We start from the raw sequence: 20,902 nt of genomic DNA, 5'->3' as shown, positions 1-20,902 counted from the left end.
TAAATGTTACTACTCTGAACAATCAAGTTCGTTCAGACTGGCAATTCCAAAGTAGCATGGACCAAAAAAAAAAGAAAAAAGTCGCCTGTCATTTCAGTAAATAGAAATGTTGTGGCCATCAAGTCATCTGCCCCTGCAGCCCACCCCTGACTCAACAGTGCCGCTGAGGGGAATTCAGGGTGGAAAAATAGCCCTAGATAGTTAAGATGTGTATCAAAGGAATAATTTCAACAAGCCCAGACTCCTGCATTTCCCCAAAGGTAGAGAGGCACTAAAATCAATACTTGAGATGTCTGCTTTTTGTGATTAGCAGTAATCTTTTGATCATTTTTTTTCTCTTGTCCCAGCAAAAATTCCTACATATCCCAGCTCCTCCCTTACCTCCTTGGAACAGTTTCTCAGGGTAATCTGAGAGGCTATATCCAAGGCTACAATTGACAGTAAGGCCATTAAATAAAACATAATTCTGAACTTCCAAGTTGTACAACACATTTTTTCAGTAGACACAGCTTTCCCCAGTAATTATACATCTTCCTTCTCTTAAATCATAGTCACTAAAGAGTAACAACTGGTAACAGCCATCCCAGTCTTGGGAACATTTCAGTCATTCACCAGTATGGCAGTTTCTCTAAGGATACACCTTCCTTAGATGCTATCACAAGTTCCTTCTCTTTCCTACTAGCATGAATTGCTAGTTTAGACCAAGCACAGGCAAACATGTTCCATAAAGGGCCAGACAGTAAATACTTCAGGCGTGTGGGCCATATGGTCTTTATCACACTTCAACTATGCCATAATAAAATGAAATCAGCCACAGACAATGCATAAATCAATGAGTATGTTACAAGAAAACCTAATTTATAAAAAACAGGTAGTGAGTTGGATTTGGCCTATGGGCCACAGTTAAAATCAGAAAAAACAAAACAAAAAAAAAACCACACAGGCCTCACGTAGTCGGGGTTCAATTAAGGATTCCTGCATAGGAGTTTGTTATGCAGGCATCACTGGCAGCTAGTATATTTAGCCATGTGTGGAGTGTGTGTGTGTGGGTGGGTGTGTGGGTGTGTGGTTGAGGTGAGGGAGGCACAGGGGCAAGCAGGGGCAACACCTTCTAAAGACCTACTATAGAATGTCTTCTTCATTTCTATTTCCAATTACCATCTGAAGGGCAGCTCCAGAGGTCAGAAAGGTTTCCCTTTCTCTATTCCCTTGTCCCTGATTGCTCCAGGACTGTTAGAAAGTCTTTAAATTCCCATCTCATTGTATTCCAATCTCTTCTCCACAGTGAATCACCACTTTTTTTTTTCTTAACACAAGTATAATCATATTACATCCTTGCTTTAGAACTACCAATGGTTTCTTCATGCTTAAAGGGGAAGGTCCATATTCCTTAGCACAGTGTATCAGGCTTTTTAAAACACAGTTCCAACCCACTTGCTATCAGTTCAAATACCTGCTAGGGGCCTGCTAAAGTAATTCCCCCTCCAGTTATAGTCTCTTTAGCTTTGAAACCAAGCAGGTAAAACTCAGTGTTTGCAGAATGACAGAAGAGGACATATACTGGTGAAGCTAATGTGTACTCTTTTTAAACCCCAAATTTCCTCCCCTCCCCTTCCTCCAAAGACCTCATTTCTGGTCATTCTTCCCTGTATGTCTCAGGAGTCTCTCATCATCATCTCCAACAGCTCATCTGATCACTGATCTGAATACCGTAATCTTTGTTATCACCATCACAAACACAGAAAGTACTATGTGCCAGGCCCTATTTAAAGTGTTCTTCATGGATTAACTCATTCTACACTCACAGTAACCCTATAAAGTATGTATTAATACTCTCATTTTAGATGAGAAAACAAAGGCAAAAAAAAAGTAAAGTGCCTTGTCCAAGGTCATACAGCTATTAAATCATAGGCTTTGAACACAAGCAATCTGGCTCCAGAACCTTTACTCATTACTCTAGGCCAAGGAAGATATTTTGTTTTTAGTATGGGCACTTTAAAATAAAAGAAGGATCTGAGGGTAGCATCTGTAAAAATTCATTTAAATCACAAGGTAAAAAGCAATCTAAAAAGTTTGCATTTAAGTAAGATGAAGTACATGGACATTCAATTCAATTTGAAAATAAGCTATTATCATACCTTAAGACACCTTAAGACATATAGTAATCATGATCACAGCCCAACAGAACTAAAATCTAATACTTTTTGAAAATTCATGTAAAAAGAGTGATGCTGGTGGTTTAGTTGCTAAGTCGTGTCTGAGTCTTGCGACCCATGGACTGTAAAGGAGCCCGCCGGGCTCCTCTGACCATAGGATTTTCTAGGTAAAATCTTGGAAAATTAGTGGCTAAACCACCACCACCAGTTTTTACATGAATTTTCAAAAAAGTACTAGATTTTAGTTCTGTTGGGCTAGATCACAATTACTATTAGGCAAACAGTCCTATCATCTCTTACGGGAATATACATACGTGTGCCAAACACACTACATTGCCTTAGTGAAAAATGCATTAAGTAGAGTGATGGCAGAAAAGACAAATTCATCTTTCTATATTGCTAGAGAATCTTACAGAATAAACACTGATCTTTAAGGGCCTTCTATTTCTCTTCTCAGATAAAGAAAGCTGACTTTTGTTATTTGTTTACTGCATGAGCATTCAGTAATCATTTGTCTGAAATTTTCTCAAAATATTCAAAATATAATCTCAATGGGATCCAGCTTTTAAACCTTGCTGGTTCCAAAAGATAATTAATAAAAAAAAAAAAGTGAAAATGTCTTACCTTCTATTCCCAGTCTAATCTTCTTAAGACCCCTCTCCTTCAAAACCGATTTGGCCACATCTCTGTTTTCAATGTACTTGAAAAATCTATATAATTTTGTGCTATATATAACTGGAAACAAAGAGACAAAAATATTTTCTTATTAAAATCAAAGTACTTCGAGATGACTCAAGCTTATTTATCTTGATCATCAAAGGGGCCTGACAACCCTAAAAGCCCAAATAATGGATGCAGTGATGCCAAAGGATGACTAGCCAACATGACAGGACAATTCAGTACAGTTAATATAGAAGCAAATGTCTACATAAGATGAAACAAGAAAAGCTTTAATAACCAATCAGGTAACCCAATCCATAGGAAGACTCTCCTTCTGAAAGATATATCATACACAGACTTACTGGAATGGGGTCTGCCCCAATTTTTTCAAATAAAGAGAATCAAAAAAAGGTATCAGTATCACATCATTATCAAGCAGGCAAAGTAAAAGACTTTGCTAGGATGCCTACAAGGGCTCATCTGGAGGGGAAAAAACTGCTTTGTCAGAAAGTACAAAATGGATACATCTTACATTTCATGGATTGAGCAACTATTAATAATTCCCCCAAAAGGCAAAGACCCTCCCCACAAATTGTTTTCCATTCAGGCGAACAGCCCCATTTAATACTGATGTTAAAAATGGCAGATTCGAGCATGTTCTGCCTAGGTTAGTCTGTTTAGAGCAAACTGGTTTTGCAAAGGACAGACACTCCACTGACAACATGTTGAGTCTTCCAAATGTGCTGGGCACTTCAGGGAGTTAGACTGATGGACCTTCCTCGCCTTCTCTCTTTCAGGTGGAGTTATCTCCCTTAAAAGGTGAACTGCAAAGGTTTTTTCAAAAACAGAAAAACACACTCACAAACCAAACATGCTGGTTTAAGAGCCAATAAAAGGAAAAAACGTACACAGAAGCTATTCATGGGGTAAAAGTTGTGATTATTACCACATCCTTAAGATTACTGATACTTTAAGATAAAAATTTTTTTTGACACTTCAGAATGGGTAGTGTATGTCACTCTTAGGAAAATCAGCCTGAAGAAATAGGCTATCTCTTATCTCCTCAAATGTTATCTTCTTTAGGTTGGAACATCTTGGCATAAAATGATACATATTTAGACAAATTAAATAAAAATGTTTCCAGTCCTTTTAAACTTCAAAGTTCAAGAAAAGAAACAAAAAAAAACAAACCAAAAAAACACTGAAATGAAAAGCTCAATAACTGAAAAGGAAAAGCCAGGTCTAATATTATTCTTCTATCACTATAATGTCACTCTGTGCTCTGTGGTTGGCCCTCCTCTCTTGAAGTCAAACTTTCTGAAAACTAAAGCTCAACTTTTTATTCCACGTATTTTAGAAAACCATGGACAGCAAAAAGCCTAGGAATGAGGAAACAGCAGCATTTTATTACTGCAACTGTCCACAAAAGAATCACAGTACTCATTCAAGTGTTATCATGCAAAGGAAACGTTTCAAATGTAAATTCTGAAAACTACTACCATACTCTGTGTTGAAATAATCAACTGAAAATCTTTGGAATTAAAATTAAAAAAGCATACCACTTGAAAGTCTGCTTTATTTTTAGAAAAGGGTAAATAAAATGGAAAAACCAGAGCTTAAAGGGTGCTAATACTTCATACAAATCCTGTTCTTGAATCATCCTTTTACCTGTAATTTTTTTCTCAATCTATGGAACTGTTCAAAAATACTATATTGGGCTCACCAAAAAACAAACATTCAAACAAACAAAATCAATATGAGATATACTTTCTAACAGAAAAAAAAAATCAAAGGTTCTAATTAGAAGTTTAGAAGTACAGTAAGAAAAAAGTCACTGCTGCTCAAGTTGTGCTGTTTTGACCAAAAATACCTGAAGTTCCACAAAGCTTTCAGAAGAGTCATGTATTCTCCAAGAACACGTGACATTAAAAAAGGAATGTCTTAGAACTTAAAGTCATCCTTGTTATCAGTGAGTTGAAGCTTCTTATTTTATATACAAATAAAAATTCATCTCTATAAGAAACAGCTTTATTTTGCATTATCTACTATTCCAGGATCTATTTCTCTTGGATGCTTCTAAATGCCAAACAACAACAACAACAAAAAAAACTAAGGTCTGGATACTCAACAAAGAGCAAACCATTTCTGTGCATGACATGGGTGAATTCACTTTTTCTGTAAAGGGCCGTATAGTAAATACTTTGGGCTTTGCTAGCCATGCGGTCTTCATTCCAACTACTCATCTCAGCTACTGTAGCGCAAAAGCAGCCATAGACAATACATGAAACTTAATTCATAAAAACAGGCAAAAGGCTGGATTTGGCCCACAGGCTGTAGTTTGTCCACTCCTGGTATAAGAAAGAGTTCAGAAAACTTTCTTTACAAAAACTGTCCTTTAATCAATATTATAAACGATAAAGAGAAAATCTGTGGTGATTTAAGAGACAGAAAATATACCACAGTACATACTTTGTGAATATTCTTCTCCCATCTGTGGTGGATACTCTTCATCCCAATCAACAACATCATCGTCTGTAAGCACCACTATGTGGCATTCGCGTTCCCCACTCTGGGCACTGGCTACCATGAGAGGCAGGATCATTTCTTCCAAGTAAAATTCGAACTGTCTGCGAGCACCATCATTTGACAACTCATGCATTAGGGCACCTGAAATAAAACCCACAAAAATAACTTCGCTTTAGGGGTGACTGATAAGTAAAAGAAGAGCAGAAATAACAAACACATAAACAAAACACCACATTAGTTCAGAATCTACTTCGGGACCCTGTAGATAATACAATGGTTATTCTTTAGTCACTAAAACTTTTCTCAGCAAGAGTTCTTATGGAACTGCAGAATGTTATAGCAAGAAGGGCCAATTAAAGTCTTCCAACAAAAGCCTCTTCACTTTACACATCATGAAGCAATCTGCCTAAGGTTACAAAACTAATTTTCAAAGACAGAATTAAATCCACCCTCTTGACTCTATTCTCAGTCCAGGTTATTTTTCACTATATCATTTTGTCTTCAATCAATGTATGTGGTTATATTTTAAAGTATATTCTAAGGATATTTTTGCAGATTATCCATATGAAATAAAATAGTCCCCACAGTCCACTTCCCACATTTTCTTTTTCAGAAAATTATTTACAAACAACATTGATATTACTGTGTAGGAAGCAGAGTGAGATGAAAAGGGTCACTTGACTTGGGAATAAGGATGGCAAAAGATCAAGCAAAATACAGCATGGTACAGGAATTACCACTGGAGAAGGAAATGGCACCCCACTCCAGTATTCTTGCCTGGAAAATCCCATGGACAGAGGAGTCTGGCGGGCTACAGTTCATGGGGTCGCAAAGAGTCAGACACGAGTGAGCACGCAGGAATCACATAGCTATGTGACCCTAGAACTGAGAGGAATGAAAGATACACTTCACCTGACCTTTCTTCTGACATAACAAACAACTTCAACTTTCCAAATACACAGTCACAAACTCACCTGCACCAACCTGCTACTGCTGCTTCTAAGTCACTTCAGTTGTGTCTGACTCTGTGTGACCCCATAGACGGCAGCCCACCAGGCTCCCCCGCCCCTGGGATTCTCGAGGCAAGAACACTGGAGTGGGTCCTAATCATTTTTATATTATTCCTATTTCATTGGCAATGTCCAATTTCTTATCTAAGGATCTATTACCTCAGGAACTACCAGGAGAGTGAGAGAAGACACTAAGACTCAAATCTATAATCTCCCAAATCAGAGCTTTTTTCCTCTCTACAAATGTTACTTAGTAACTATTAATATAATAAACAATTAAATAATTAACTATGTTATTATTATTTAGCCATGTCTCTCTCTAGGCTGCATATTTCCATTATGATTTTTTTAAATTCCCTTTATAGGTAAATTCTTATACATATAAATACATTCTCTTATATAGTCTCCAAATGACCTCTGGATTGTTAAAGAAAATGAATATCTTTAAAAAAAAATTTTACTGAAGTAAAAAAATTTTACTGATTTACAATGTTAATTTCTGCTGTACAGCAAAATGATTTAGTTACACATATAATGTTTTTCAAATTATTTTCCATTATATCACAGAATATTGAATACAGTTGCCTGTGCTATACAGTGAGTGAGTGAAATTGCTCAGTCGTGTCTTACTCTTTGTGACCCCGTGGACTGTAGCCTACCAGGCTTCTCCATCCATGGGATTCTCCAGGCAAGAGTACTGGAGTGGGTTACCATTTCCTTCTCCAGGGGATCTTCCTGACCCAGGGATCGAACCCGGGTCTCCCACATTGGAGGCAGACGCTTTAACCTCTGAGCCACCAGGGAAGCCCGTGCTATACAGTAGTTCTTTCTTATCTATCTATCCTGTATGTATGTATGTGTGTGTGTATATTAGTTTGTATCTACTAATCCCAAATTCCCAATCCTTCCTTCCCTACCCCTCTCCCCTCTGACAACCACAAGTCTGTTCTCTATGTCTTGAGTCTGCTTCTGTGTCATAGGTATGTTTGTGTCCTATTTTAGATTCTACAAATAAGTGATATCATATGGTATTTGTCTTTATCTTACTTACTTCATTTCATGTGATAATCTGTAGGTTCATCCATGTTGCTGTAAATGGCATTATTTCTTTCTTTTTATGGCTAAGTAATATTCCATTGTGTGTTTATATGCTCATAAGAACACACAAACCATATCTTCTTTATCCATTGCTGTCTACTGATAGACATTTAGATTGTTTCCATGTCTTGGCTATCATAAACAGTGCTGCTATGAACATGGGGTACCTGGATCTTTTCATATTACAGTTTTGTCTGGATATATGCCCTGGAGTGGGATTGCTGGATCATATGGCAACTCTGCTTTCAGTTTTTTGAGGAATCTCCATACTGCTCTCCGTACTAACTACACCAATTTACATTCCCACCAACACTGTTAAGAGGGTCTCCTTTTCCCTATAGCCTCTCCAGCATTTATTATTTATAGACTTTAAAGGGGGCCATTCTGACCAGTGTGAGGTCATTATAGTTTGATTTGCATTTCTCTAATAAACACTCTCATCACTAAGATTTGGTATCATTATCCCTGGTTTTCTTTCTCCTTTCTGGCTGCTGTTCTTCAGTTACCTTTTTCAACTTTTTCTCCTCTAGCTGGCCATTCAGTTCAGTTGCTCAGTCTTGTCCAACTCTTTGTGACCCCATGGACTACAGCACACCAGGCTTCCCTGTCCATCACCAACTCCCAGACCTTGCTCAAACCCATGTCCATTGAGTCGGTGATGCCATCCAACCATCTCCTCCTCTGTCATCCCCTTCACCTCTGCCTTCGATCTTTCCCAGCATCAGGGTCTTTTCCAGTGAGTCAGTTCTTCACATCAGGTGGCCAAAGTATTGGAGCTTCAGCATCAGTCCTTCCAATGAATATTCAGGGCTGATTTCCTTTAGGAAATTATCTAAATATTTTCTAAATATTTAGGTTAAATATTTCCTAAATATTTAGCTGGCCATTATATATTGATATTTCACAGGGAAGTTCTAGGTAGGTTCTTTATTTTCTCTCACCTTAAACTGACAATTCTCAAATTTATTCTACTAATTCTGCCTGCTATATTCCAGATGCACTGTATTCAACTGCCTCCTGAAATCTCCATTAGGATGCCCTTTCACAGGCATCTCAAACTCAATATATTCCAAGTTGAACTTAATCATTTCAGTCTCTCTCTGCAGTTTTTCAAATGAGTAAATGGCATCACCAAGCACTCAAGTTCTCAGAACCATCTCAGATGAATATTAGTCATATGACAGTCTTGTAAATATCTGTAAAATAAATGAATATTTGATTCCTCTTTCATCTCTTAACCATTCCTCAAGCCCTATTAAGTCCACCTCTTAAATACATCTTGAACTGTGCTATTTCTTTCTCTGAAAGATGCTATTTTCCAAAGACAGCTATAAAGTTTCTCATGCCACATACTTTTCTGCAATGGGACTTTGATATTTCCTCCCAGTGGGAGAAGTCCAATTCCTCTCCCCTTCAATTTAGGCTGGTTATACTGACTTGCTTGTAACTAGGGGAGCACAGCAGAGGTGATGGGTACATGACCTGTGGTTCTGCCTTGGTCTTGGGATCAACCATAGCTTTGACTATAGCTTTGACTATACAGACCTCTGTTGGCAAAGTAATATCTCTGCTTTTTAATATGCTGTCTAGGTTTGTCATGGTTTTTCTTCCAAAGAGCAAGATACAGTACAAAAGAGTATGAAATGCAGAATTTGGGTGCAGTCTCAAAAACAACAGAATGATCTCAGTTTGTTTCCAAGGCAAACCATTCAATATCACAGTAAGCCAAGTCTATGCCCCAGCCACTAATGCCAAAGAAGCTGAAGTTGAACAGTTCTACGAAGACCTAGAAGACCTTCTAGAACTAACACCAAAACAAGATGTCCTTTTCATCTTAGAGGACTGGAATGCAAAAGTAGGAAGTCAACAGATATCTGGAGTAACAGGCAAGTTTGGCCTTAGAGCGCAAAATGAAGCAGGGCAAAGGCTAATAGAGTTCTGCTAATTCTTACCAAAAAATAACTTCAAAGAATCAATGTAAAGCTCAAAAATTTTCAAATGATGTATTTTTGAATGCCTACAACAGACACAGGTCAGACTGGAGTATGTTTAAGCCTGAGGATTACTCTATAAAGAGGGAAAGACTAATGATACTAGAGAAGACAATAAGGGGGAAAGTGTCTTATAAATGCATGAGGGGATAAGAGAGTTTATTCATTCAACAAATGTTTATTGAGTCCTTACTATGTGCCTGACACTACAGACAGAGTGAAAAGGTATAGTCCCCATCCTCAAATTCAACTGATTTAATGCTATAAACTGAAAATAAGGGCAAGACAGAGAAAGACAAAGAGAAAACATACAAGTGTCTGTTGTTTCGGTGTCTCTATTTCTGTGACTCCAAAAGTAGTCTCTGCCTCTTAATATCCTTTCTTAAACTAAATTAAATGTAACTTCAGTTTCTGATGTTCATTTGTAATCCCACTGTCCACCACAAGCATGGTGCCTTTCTTCCTAGGCCTTCTGAACTTGTCCTTTTGCAAAGTTAAAATTTCATTTTCCACACTACTTTCAAAAAGCTAAGCTCATGGCATCCAGTCCCATCACTTTATGGCAAATAGGTGGGGAAAAAGTAGAAACAGTGACAGATTATATTTTCTTGGGCACCAAAAATCACTGTGGATGGTGACTGCAGCCATGAAATTAAAAGATGCTTGCTCCTTGGAAGGAAAGCTATGACAAACCTAGACAGGGTATTAAAAAAGCAGAGACATCACCGTGCCAACAAATGTCCGAATAGTCAAAGCTAAGGTTTTCCAGTAGCTGTGTTTGGATGTGACAGTTGATCATAAAGAAGGCTAAGCACTGAGAATCGATGCTTTGGAATTGTGGTGCTGGAGAAGACTCTTGAGAGTCCCTTGGATAGCAAGGAGATCAAACCAGTCAATCCTAAAGGAAATCAACCCTGAATATTCACTGGAAGGACTTATGCTAAAACTCCAATACTTTGGCCACCTGATGTGATGAGACAACTCATTGGAAAATCCCCCGAGGCTAAGAAGGACTGAGGGCAGTAGGAGAAGGGGGTGTAAGAGAATGAGATAGTTGGATGGCATCACCAACGAAACAGACAAGAATGTAAGCAAAATCCAGTGGAGGGCAGGGAAGCCTGGCGTGTTGCAGTCCACGGGGTCACAATGAGTAGGACACAACTTAGAGACTGAACAAACACCAATTTCACCTGGGACATTGTATTTTCATTTCTCTTAGCCCCAGGCCTTCATTCCTGAGTTCAGCCCTGGTTCTCAAAACCTCTTCTGGATTACAGTGCTTGCCTGGGAAGATAATGAGGACAATGAAGAAATCAAAGCCTAGCTGCCTCCAAACATAGCATTCCTTCTGCCTGAAACACACTTCCTATTCCCTCTCCTCCAGAAAGCTTCCTCAAGCCCTGAGTTAAATACAGCTCATACATGCTCATCTAGTACCCCATTCTTCCTCTAACACAATATAATTTACTTATCTGCTTTTTCTACTACATTGCAAGCATCACAAGAGAAGGGATCTTGTCTTTTTTTGTTGCCTTTTACATACCTAGTATTTGGTATAAAATGAGCATTCAATGAAAATGTAGAAATGAGCAATAACTATGTAAACCATTGAATAAGTTGTTACTAAAGGATATCTTCTAATATAGTTATTCACAATATATTTCATGTGGAAATACAAAACAGAATGTGTGATATGATCCTTTATTATTTTTATTTTACTTTACCTTATTTCCTAATTTTGCTCTTTTTTTGTTAAAGCAAACCCTTATTTAACACTATGGGTCAAGCGTGAATGCACACTTAGTCGCTAAGTCATGTCCGACTCTGCAATCCCATGGACTGTAGCCCACCAGGCTCCTCTGTCCCTAGGATTTTCCAGGCAAGAATACTAGAGTGGGTTTCCATTTCCTCCTCCAGGAGATCTTCCTGACCCAGGGATTGAACCCACATCTCCTCCTTCTCCTGCAATGGCAGGCAAATTTTTTTTACCACTGAACCACCTGGAAAGCTCTTATGTGTCCAGCACTATTCATTTCATCTTCAAAACAACCCTGTGAGGTAAGTAATATTAGTCTCCCATTTTAAAGATAAGGCAACTAAGAAATAAGGTTTTAAGTAACTTGCCCAAGAAATCCAGGATGCTGTATTCAATATATTCAATACACTGAGTACTTTTATAATTTTAAGTAAGAGATAAACAGACATTTTAGTGTAAAGTACCATTACAATATTCAGTAAAAGCACATATTTGCAGGATAAAAATCATTTTTGGACTCAAGTCTACTCCTACAGTACACTTTCATATTTTACAAGACCGTTTCTATCTCTTCAGATTCTATATAGTGTTCTTTTAATAAAGTCTATGAGAATTGCTAATTTTGTAACAAGTAAATGATATTTAATAGTGATGACAAGGTAAACAATGTCCAAAGGATTACAGAACTAAAATCCATTTATCTTTAAGGAATTCTAGTGTCTTTTAAATCTGACAGTCACCAAAATTCAACATTTAGTCATATGCAATTAAATCAAAATGTTCCCATGAATTAAAAAACACAAAACCTTTATAGAAGGTTTTATGAAGTCAAGAATTTATAAATTAGAATAATGCTCATGATTTCAACAAAAAACATTTTTTAAGATGTGAAAAGACAGCAAATTTGTTCAACTTTACAGCTGTATGCTTCAGCTCTCCAACTATTTGGTTTTAAACTTTTAAATATCATTTATATAGAAATGGACTCAGAGGTGGACCATCTAATCTTCTTTGTCTCACCTACTGATATTTTTATGGAGACTTTAAAAGGATATTTGGCCAAACAAAGAAAAACTGGTACTTGACAGACCTAATAAGGACCACTCATTTTCAAGAAGTTAGACCATAATTAAGCATGAAGGACAGCTATATTTAAACATATAATAGATGCCCTACAAGTTTCCCATTTCCAATTTCTAACACACCAATGTTTCAGAAAGTATGGCCCCACTTTGCTAAGCTACTGTTACATTTAGGTAATGAAGTAAACATAACCATATACTTGGGACTAACATACATCTATAACCACAGGTAGCAAAGTTTTACAATGGCTTCCCACATTATACAGCATAAAATGTAATATTAATTTTAAGACCTTCACAATCTGGCCCTCATATTTATTCTCATCTCCTTCTCTTATATAGGTTATTTCCAAAGTATACCACTCATGTCTGTAATCCCCTAACCTTCCTACTCTACTCTTGCTAAATCATTCCTGTTCACTCTTTACAACCTGTCTCCTCTGAACTCTTCCCTAATCCTACTAGCCCACAATGACATCTTCTTCTGAGCTTTTCCAACCGCTTAATAACCAAGTCAACATTTGATAATTTTCATATACATTTTGAATTTTCTGTGTATAATCACCTTTTTTCTTAGGCATAATATAACAGTAAAGGGGATGGGCATGGGGGCAGGGGGGTAGCATGACAGGAAAATATCAATCAAAGAGTTAGGATTTCCAAAGTCCTAGACTTGCTCTAAGACTATATTTGAAGTTCCTGAATAAAGCTATTTAATTCTTTGTATAAATGAGGGCTGGTAATTGGTATTCAATCTAAGATCTTTAATGACAAATACTCTTTTTGAGAATGATTTGTATATTCCATAGTTGCTTAGGATGTTATATTACATGGCAAATACAAGAAAAAATTATAAATTCTTGGTTGATGTGATCTGAGGAGTGAAGCCAAATACACACTTGGACAAAGTCAGGGCTACCAAGCTGGAAGATACAGACTGGCAAAAAATGACAGAGGAAGAACAAATAGAAGCATAAATATGGGAGACTCTACAAACAAAAAAATTAAGTTGAAACAAAGTTTTGGAAAATTGCACCAAACAATGATCTCTGTGGACTTTCATAAATAATCTTCACGGTATTTGTGTTTTAGAATTCAATTAAACAAATACTTGAAGTCTACGTAAATAGCACTATTTCAGGTAGTTCATTCCAATACACTGTAACTCTACAAACCACTCACACACAAAACATACTTACTGAGATCTCGACATTTAATAGTACTATATTCGAAAGAGATACAAAGATAGTCACAAGCTTCTCTCAATTCAGGAATAGATATGCCATCAGGACAACGGATTATTCCTGTTTTATAATAATCCTGAAAAAAAAATAAAGAATGCATAAAAGAATGCACAAGGTAAACAAAACGTATATTTAAGATTGGGCTGATGCAATTTTTTAAAATTGTGATACTCTTGAGATTTCTGAATTGTGGAATTTTAAAGTTAGGTAGGACCTCAGTTCAGCTAACCACTTTTTCACTTTACTGACAGGAAAAATATGTCCAAATGGATTCACTGACTCATCCAGTTATTAAATTATTTAACAAGAGAGATAAAGTTAGAACCCGTGTCTCCTCATTATTTATGCATCTCTTTTCTCTACTGTACCATGCTAATTCACATGTATTCCCCCCTTACAAGTTATTTGTCTACATACCTACCATATATTTTTAAAAGAAATTTTAAGGAAGTTAAATGATATACTTTACATTACCTTAAATATTACCTAGAGAATTGAGCAAAACTTAAGGTTTTTAGTAAGGAACTTCAAAATCATTTCCAAGTATTCAAATATATGGAAACAGAACACACAATTATTCTTCTTCCAAATACTGTTCTTTGGTATTTCCCACATAAGTACAAACAATAACAGCTATTACTTCCAAAATCTACTTGAAACGCTACTAGGGGCTGGCCCAGAGCTACAGATAAGTTACTCCATAGCTGAGTCATGGAGTAACTGGTCAATACCATTAGGGGACAAATGGAAGTATGGGCAACTGAAAAAGCACTTCTCAAAAAATTAAGATCTGCCTCAAGCTTCTTGATGTTCAGAGCCACAGTTAACACCATTTCTGAAGTTGCTACATGAATCAATCAAGACATCTTCTGGTACTTTTCCAGTACTTGTTAGTACTGATCATGATCAACTACTTTTCCTCTCTTGTACCTCAGGATTCTCCCTCTCCTCTTCCCACAAAACTATTTAAGGAAACCATATTTTCAAACTGTGAAATAAACTGTCACACGCTATAAATCAAACCTTTATCACTGATTAAAATTACAACTAGTGACTGTAGTACTAATTCAAATATTTCTCAAAATAAAAGGTTAAAAAAATTAAGTTTTAATACAAAAATGATAGGAAATACATTTTAGAGCTGACTTTCAAATGTTCCTAAGTGTCCACCACTAGTTATATGCAACAAAACATTAGAATTCCAGTAGCCACATTTATTGTGACAGCAAAAAATTATCAACTTCTTGTACTTAATAGAATTAGGGAAAGTGGAGTAGTCTGACTATAGAAATGTTACCACTAAACCCTTGAAAGAGCTGCCTATGCAGACCTAAGAGATGAATTATCCCCTCTTATTTTTGCAAAAGTTATAAAATTCCTTTATTTTTATTGTGCTGTATTTGCATACCAAAAGAAAATGAATTAAATGATATTAAAAAATACACTGGATACTTCCATAGTGATATCCAAATACAATTCTGCTTTCAGTCTAAGTACCTACCGAGAAAGGGTCAACTGACTCAATCAATACACACAAGAAACAGCACTTACCAGAATTGCTCGAAATACTGTAGAGCCAATTCCTTCTGCCACTTCATACTCTCCCTTCTCATTAGGACGTGTAAAGTTATGTTCTCTGCCAGATCCAAACATCCTATGGTAGCAAGTAATTGAGAAATAAATCAATAGGCTATCCTTTCAAAAGAGAAAATTGTTTTCATGTACAAAAGTAAAAAGGAATTATAAGTTTAGCATTAAATTATATCATTAAATTAGCCCATGAATATTTATCAGACATTTATTCTGGCAAATGTGATAAATGAAGGATTATAAAAAATTTTTTTTGTGGGAGGAAACAGTAGTAAAGATTCCCCATGAGAAAATAAAATCAATTAATAAGATTCAAAACCTAAATAACTTTCCAGTCCCTTTTCTTCAGGGGTGAAAAAAAACCCAACAAATCAATCTAGGAGAGATTCTTATACTAATTTTGTCCAGACAAAGAAAAAAATGAAAGAGAGAGAAGAGGGAGAGAGGGAGAAAGTGGAAACTACTACCTTCAATGCAAAGTTAGTCTATTAAGTAGCATGTATGGTAATCTAAACTAGAAAAAAGTAAAATAAGTATAGGCAGATTAGGTTATTTTACTTTTCACAAAACTATAAATGTAACAAATCCTGCACAGAACTCTTACACTGGCATCCTAGAACTCAAAACTAAGCAATCAAATACTGGGGTAGAGAGGAATGAAGAAAAGAATGAAAATTCTAAATAAGTAACAAGCTCATAATATTAATTTTTACAAAAATAAGATGCAAATGAATTTCTATTTTTTCAAGTCATGTTGTTGGTCCTTTAACAGTAAATATTTAGAAAAAAAGCAATCTGCTAAATATGTCCTTCAAAACAAAAAGCTGAATGCCTAACTTCCAAGCAAATTTTTAAAGTGTGATTAAAAGAATCTGAATCTCTAAATTCAATGACAACATCATTACTAAAGTCAATATAGCTGATCTAAGTTTCCTATTCAACAATTTCCCAATTTAAATAGTTCCCTCTTTTCTTATAACACAGAACCTATAAAGAACAAAGCTTTCTTATTTCAAAGTTTCCAAAAGAATGCCAACTGCTTTTTACAGTTCCCATGAATATTAATTTTCATTCCCGAAGACATGCTTTAGTCAACTGACATGAAAAGAAGCCTTCACTGATTTGGAAAAAAAAGAAGTGAGTCTTTCAGGAATCAAATGTCATGCAATTTTCTCAAATACTTGAACTTTTTACAAAAAAGGAAAGTTACTTTTCAGATCAATATGGATCACAAACAAAAAAATCTTCTGAATTTATTTTTAAAAGAAAATGTAGCCTATCAGCTGAAGAAAAATTTCAAATACCTACTTCTGCCTTTCAACTGTTTTAGGTAAAAATATAAAATATGATCAGTGTCAAGTTATCCTTCTAAAAATCTCCCATGAACAATCTTTCCTTAAAGTTTTACTGTTTGTTCTAATGTCTTAGAAATAAATAAACATGCTTTGATTTTTAAAAAAGAGCCTTTCCTATGCTTCTAATAATATGTAAAAGCCTATAGAGTACAAGCATTTTTTTCCTTACAGATGTAAAGTCTAGAGCTAATGTTAAAAGGAAATATTTGTCTACCCAAAATGTAAACAGTGTCACATGCTGGCATTTGTTCTGGATTCTGAGATACTTACAAATCATACACACACACATACACAGGTACCCTGAATAGTTCCTCAAATGCAACCAAGCAAAAAATTCTAGTTTTCCTTTTTAACCTCATGCAAACTTCCATTTCATTTATGTGTCTCCTTCATTTTATATTAGAATGAATAGAAAAAAGGCACTAATTTTATAATTAAAAGGTGTTTGATCCTACTTTTGAACACTTTGAAAATCAATTCTATACTGAAGTTCCCATAACTACAGCCCATATTGTCTCTACCAATTCTAGAATGTGGTTCCCTTAACTACAAATTTTATATTAATTTATTACTCCAGACCAATACAGATTAAGAGACAATTATTTCTCCTTCATTCTACTGACTAATTGTTAACATTATTTCTTTAAAGTAAATACATCAAACTGATAACTTATGCTGACTTTTCAGCTTACCAAATGCTGATACCTGCTGTATCTGAAGATTTAATTTGGAAGCCGCAAGTGAAGGAAACATTATCACTGTTAAATTCATCTTGTCAAATACAATCGATGTTTTCAGATCTTTAAGTATCCTGTCTTCATTTAACTACTGCATTTGCTATTTCTAGGTACAGCAAACATTATTCAAAATCAAATCAAGCTCAAGATCTGCCTCTACAATTTCTAGCTGGATTAACTTGAACAAGTTATTTAAATTCCATAGCTCAACAGCAACACTGTATTCTACTAGAGAATTACTGTAAAATTTTAAATTTAAGAAAAAGGCAATGGAAAAGTGCTTATTATTAATAATACAAAGAATCACAATAATACAAACCTGCCCAACATTGTATTTGGCTGTGCAGTAAAAATGGATGGGTCTACAACAAATCTAGTGTTATCCACTATAAGTGTCACTCGTTCTGATGTTCTTACATTCCGAGCTCCTTCTTTTGCATTTTCATACACAAATACCATTTCCCCAGACGTCTTACAGCTACTATCTGAACTTGATTGACTACTGTTTCTGCTGCTGTTCCCAGCACTGCTGCTGGATCCATCTGGAGACACTTTCTGAGGACGAGGACTGCTTGGACGAGAGGAACTGTGATCTTTTTCACGTTCTGAAATAAAGAGGTTAAACAAATTTATGCAAATTTTCTTTTAAAATATACAAGAGATACATATATATCTTTTGAAAATAGTGATTTAGAAAAGTAGTTTTATATCATAGCAATTCTGCTTTTTTATTTCAAATAACATTTTCAGAGAACATCATCAACCTTCATTTATTTTCTAGAAATAAAACCTAAAACATTACATTGTTTTCTAAAACAATTAATTTTGTACTTTTTAAAAAAGACGTTTACCTAACCAATGTTAACCCAGACTAAGATCAAAATTAAACTGAATTATATTACTGCTCTACTTAAAAATATACAGAAACAAAAGGAGTACAATATTCTAAGTCAAATAAGCAAGCACTGAAAGTCAGTAAAAGATTAATAATAATTTTAACTGTCCTAAATATTGAAAGTATTAATACTATTCTGAAAACACAAAGTACAAACTTTGGTCTCTTAACTAAATTAATAAGGAAACCCACAAACAAGCAATTTATCTCACAAAAGGAAGGTACCAAAGGAAGAAAATATTTTTACCACAGACGCTAAGAAGTATTTATGTGTTCAAATGACTTTTAATGTTTTACCAAATTAGTTTAATAGCTGATGATATACTGCTTTCTTCTCACTCTCATTTTTGAAAAAAGCACTGCTAAAAATTTTATAGGATCATATTATTATTACCTACAATTTTAATATAAAGAAACACTGTTAAAATTCAGAAAATTTTCTTTAGCTGTTCCAACAGTCTACAAAAGAGAAATTAAAACTAAGATTTTGTGATGTTTTCTTTAGAGATTAGATTACTAAACTTTAAAGGTGACCTAAAAATGTACCTCCATCTCATCAGTTTCATCAGCTTTTGCCAAATTCCTTCATGACTCAGGCTACTTAGAACACTCTGTACAGCTTTACTGGTTATATAATTAGGCTTGCTGTATCTCCAGAGATACCCTGACACCTCCCTTGTAGTGCCTATTTCTACAATGTTGGTAGCACCCTAAAAGTAAAATTTGCTAAAGCAATAAAATAACTTATTATATCTCCTATTCTCTTCCCAGATACTAAACTTTCCATATAACAAACTGTCCAGCTCTTATTTATACTTTTGTTGGTTTTTAGCTTATTAGTATTATTCTGATTTTAAAGACCTACTTAGATACTGACAACCTCTCCATATAATTAGACCTAATATATATGATTTTGATTTATATGAGGTAATCAGAAACTGCCTCAAATAGTAAGTCAAAATATTTAATTTGCCACTTCTGAGGGAAAAATAAAAATCAGCAAGCTCACATTGTTTATGTACATCTACTTAAGAAGTGGTGCTTTATAGTCACACAATGTATTTACCTGGAGGAATAGCATTCATTTATAATAAAGAGTAGTGAGGAATAAAGATCTGAGCTGTCAAGGGGGAAAAAAACCCTACTTCTACCCCCCTTTTTCTTCTCTGTTTTTTAATTAAATTTAAAATACTGTCAAAAATCAAGATAAATGACTCCATGATGGTTACTCTTTCATTTCCTTTTTTATTATGATTAACAAGGATTCTTATCAATAATTTACTACATATTATTTTAAATAAACCACTGCTATATATCTCACAAGATAAAAATTACTTGAAAAAATTTTATATCTACATATTACAGTTGTAAAGGCTGTTCAAATTACTTCTAAGACTGTCCCAAACTCTGAAAAAAAAAATTCACTTTAAAGTTTCATTTAATAAGATTTTTTTTAAAAAAGCAAGAATCAAGCTAAGTTAAAACAGAAGCAACTGAAAAGAAGCAAGATGTTAATTTTACTTGTGAATTAGGCATAATTCACTGTTATCACTACTTTAAAAAGGTAAATGCACTGGGAATTTCCTGGCAGTCCAGTGGTTAGGTCTCAGCGCTTTCAGTGCCAGGGCCCGGGTTTGACCCATGGTCAGGAAACTAAGATCCCACAAGTCATGCAGTATAGCCAAATTAAAAAAAGAAAAAGAAAAAAAGGTAGATGCATGTTTTTGAAACCTGTTGGGAAGTTTAGTTGATTTTACATACCAATATGGTGCTGCCGTGTTGGAGAAGTAACATTTCTAATACAAGGAGTGAGCTGAGATTCTGTTCTTTCATGAGATGAATCTCGTGATCTGTCACTTGACCTTCGTCTATCTCTTGATCTCTCATGTCCCCCACTAGCACCATGTAGACTCATTTTGGTGTGGTCGACAGCTCCTTTAGCAACACGTGAGGGAGTGCTGATAAATTAGAAAAGAAAATTAACCATAGAAGTAGAACATGAAATTGCAAATGCTTTCCAAAAAAACTCCCAATTAATATAAAACTACTAATATTCTGAAGTGCAACAGTCAAATGCTATTATACTTAACAATTCTGAAACCTAATTTATTTTAAACTTGCAGGTTTTATAAATTCTGGAAGACTATGTCTTTAAAGATCACACACTCCAATTCAGTTTTTTTAAGGATGAGAAAACTAAAGCCCAGAAAGGTTAACTGACTGTTGAGTTAGTAGCATGGTAGAAGAGGTAGCATTAGTAGTTAGCAGCAGTAGTAATAGCAGTAGACAACATCCAAATCTCTTAAACATAACTCAAGTGTTCTCCTGGTTTTTCTGATTGTAACGGAAAAGGAGAGGGTGAGCATCAGCTTCTGGATCTCTTAAACACTGAGGTATGGGACAAAGTAATTGGTCTTGCTGCCAAATAAAATAAGAATACATGCTAGGGACTTTCCTGGTAGGCCAGTGGTTAAGACTCCCCCCAAGGCCAATGCAGGGAGCATGGGACTAAGATTCTACATGCCATGAAACATTGTAAAAAATTAAAAAAAAAAAAAGAATACATGCTAACTCCAATCAATTCATTTTGATTGAACTCTCTTTGAAAAGCATTTCTGAAATTTTGAAAAGCATTTTTCTAAAAAGCTAATAGCACTGACTAAATAAAGTTACAGAATCTAAAATTTTAAAACATCTTACATAGAACAAATTTGCCCATGGGAAGTGAAAAACTGAGGATGATTAAGATATTCTAGTTGATAGCATTCATTCATACAATTATTTATTAAGTTATATGTACTA

The 20,902-nt window shown here is 35.2% G+C and overlaps 1 protein-coding gene across 3 annotated transcripts in view; it reads right to left on the bottom strand.

Annotated features, from left to right (window-relative positions):
• BTBD10 (BTB domain containing 10) overlaps positions 1-20,902 on the bottom strand; it is a 74,060-nt gene that overhangs the window by 1,530 nt on the left and 51,628 nt on the right. For all 3 annotated transcript variants that reach the window (XM_068988424.1, XM_068988423.1, XM_068988422.1), the window contains 6 exons: positions 19,862-20,058; positions 17,525-17,810; positions 15,075-15,177; positions 13,479-13,599; positions 5,286-5,483; positions 2,781-2,891 (listed from right to left, as the gene is read on the bottom strand). In XM_068988424.1, the coding sequence (XP_068844525.1) occupies positions 2,781-2,891; positions 5,286-5,483; positions 13,479-13,599; positions 15,075-15,177; positions 17,525-17,810; positions 19,862-20,015 (973 nt within the window). In that variant the 5' untranslated portion in view covers positions 20,016-20,058. The remainder of the gene's footprint in view (positions 1-2,780; positions 2,892-5,285; positions 5,484-13,478; positions 13,600-15,074; positions 15,178-17,524; positions 17,811-19,861; positions 20,059-20,902) is intronic.

The sequence above is a fragment of the Capricornis sumatraensis genome, chromosome 16 (genome assembly GCF_032405125.1).
Source record: "Capricornis sumatraensis isolate serow.1 chromosome 16, serow.2, whole genome shotgun sequence".
Taxonomy (NCBI): Eukaryota; Metazoa; Chordata; class Mammalia; order Artiodactyla; family Bovidae; genus Capricornis; species Capricornis sumatraensis.
Note: the sequence above shows the minus strand (reverse complement) of the source record. Positions and strands in the feature narration are given on the sequence as shown.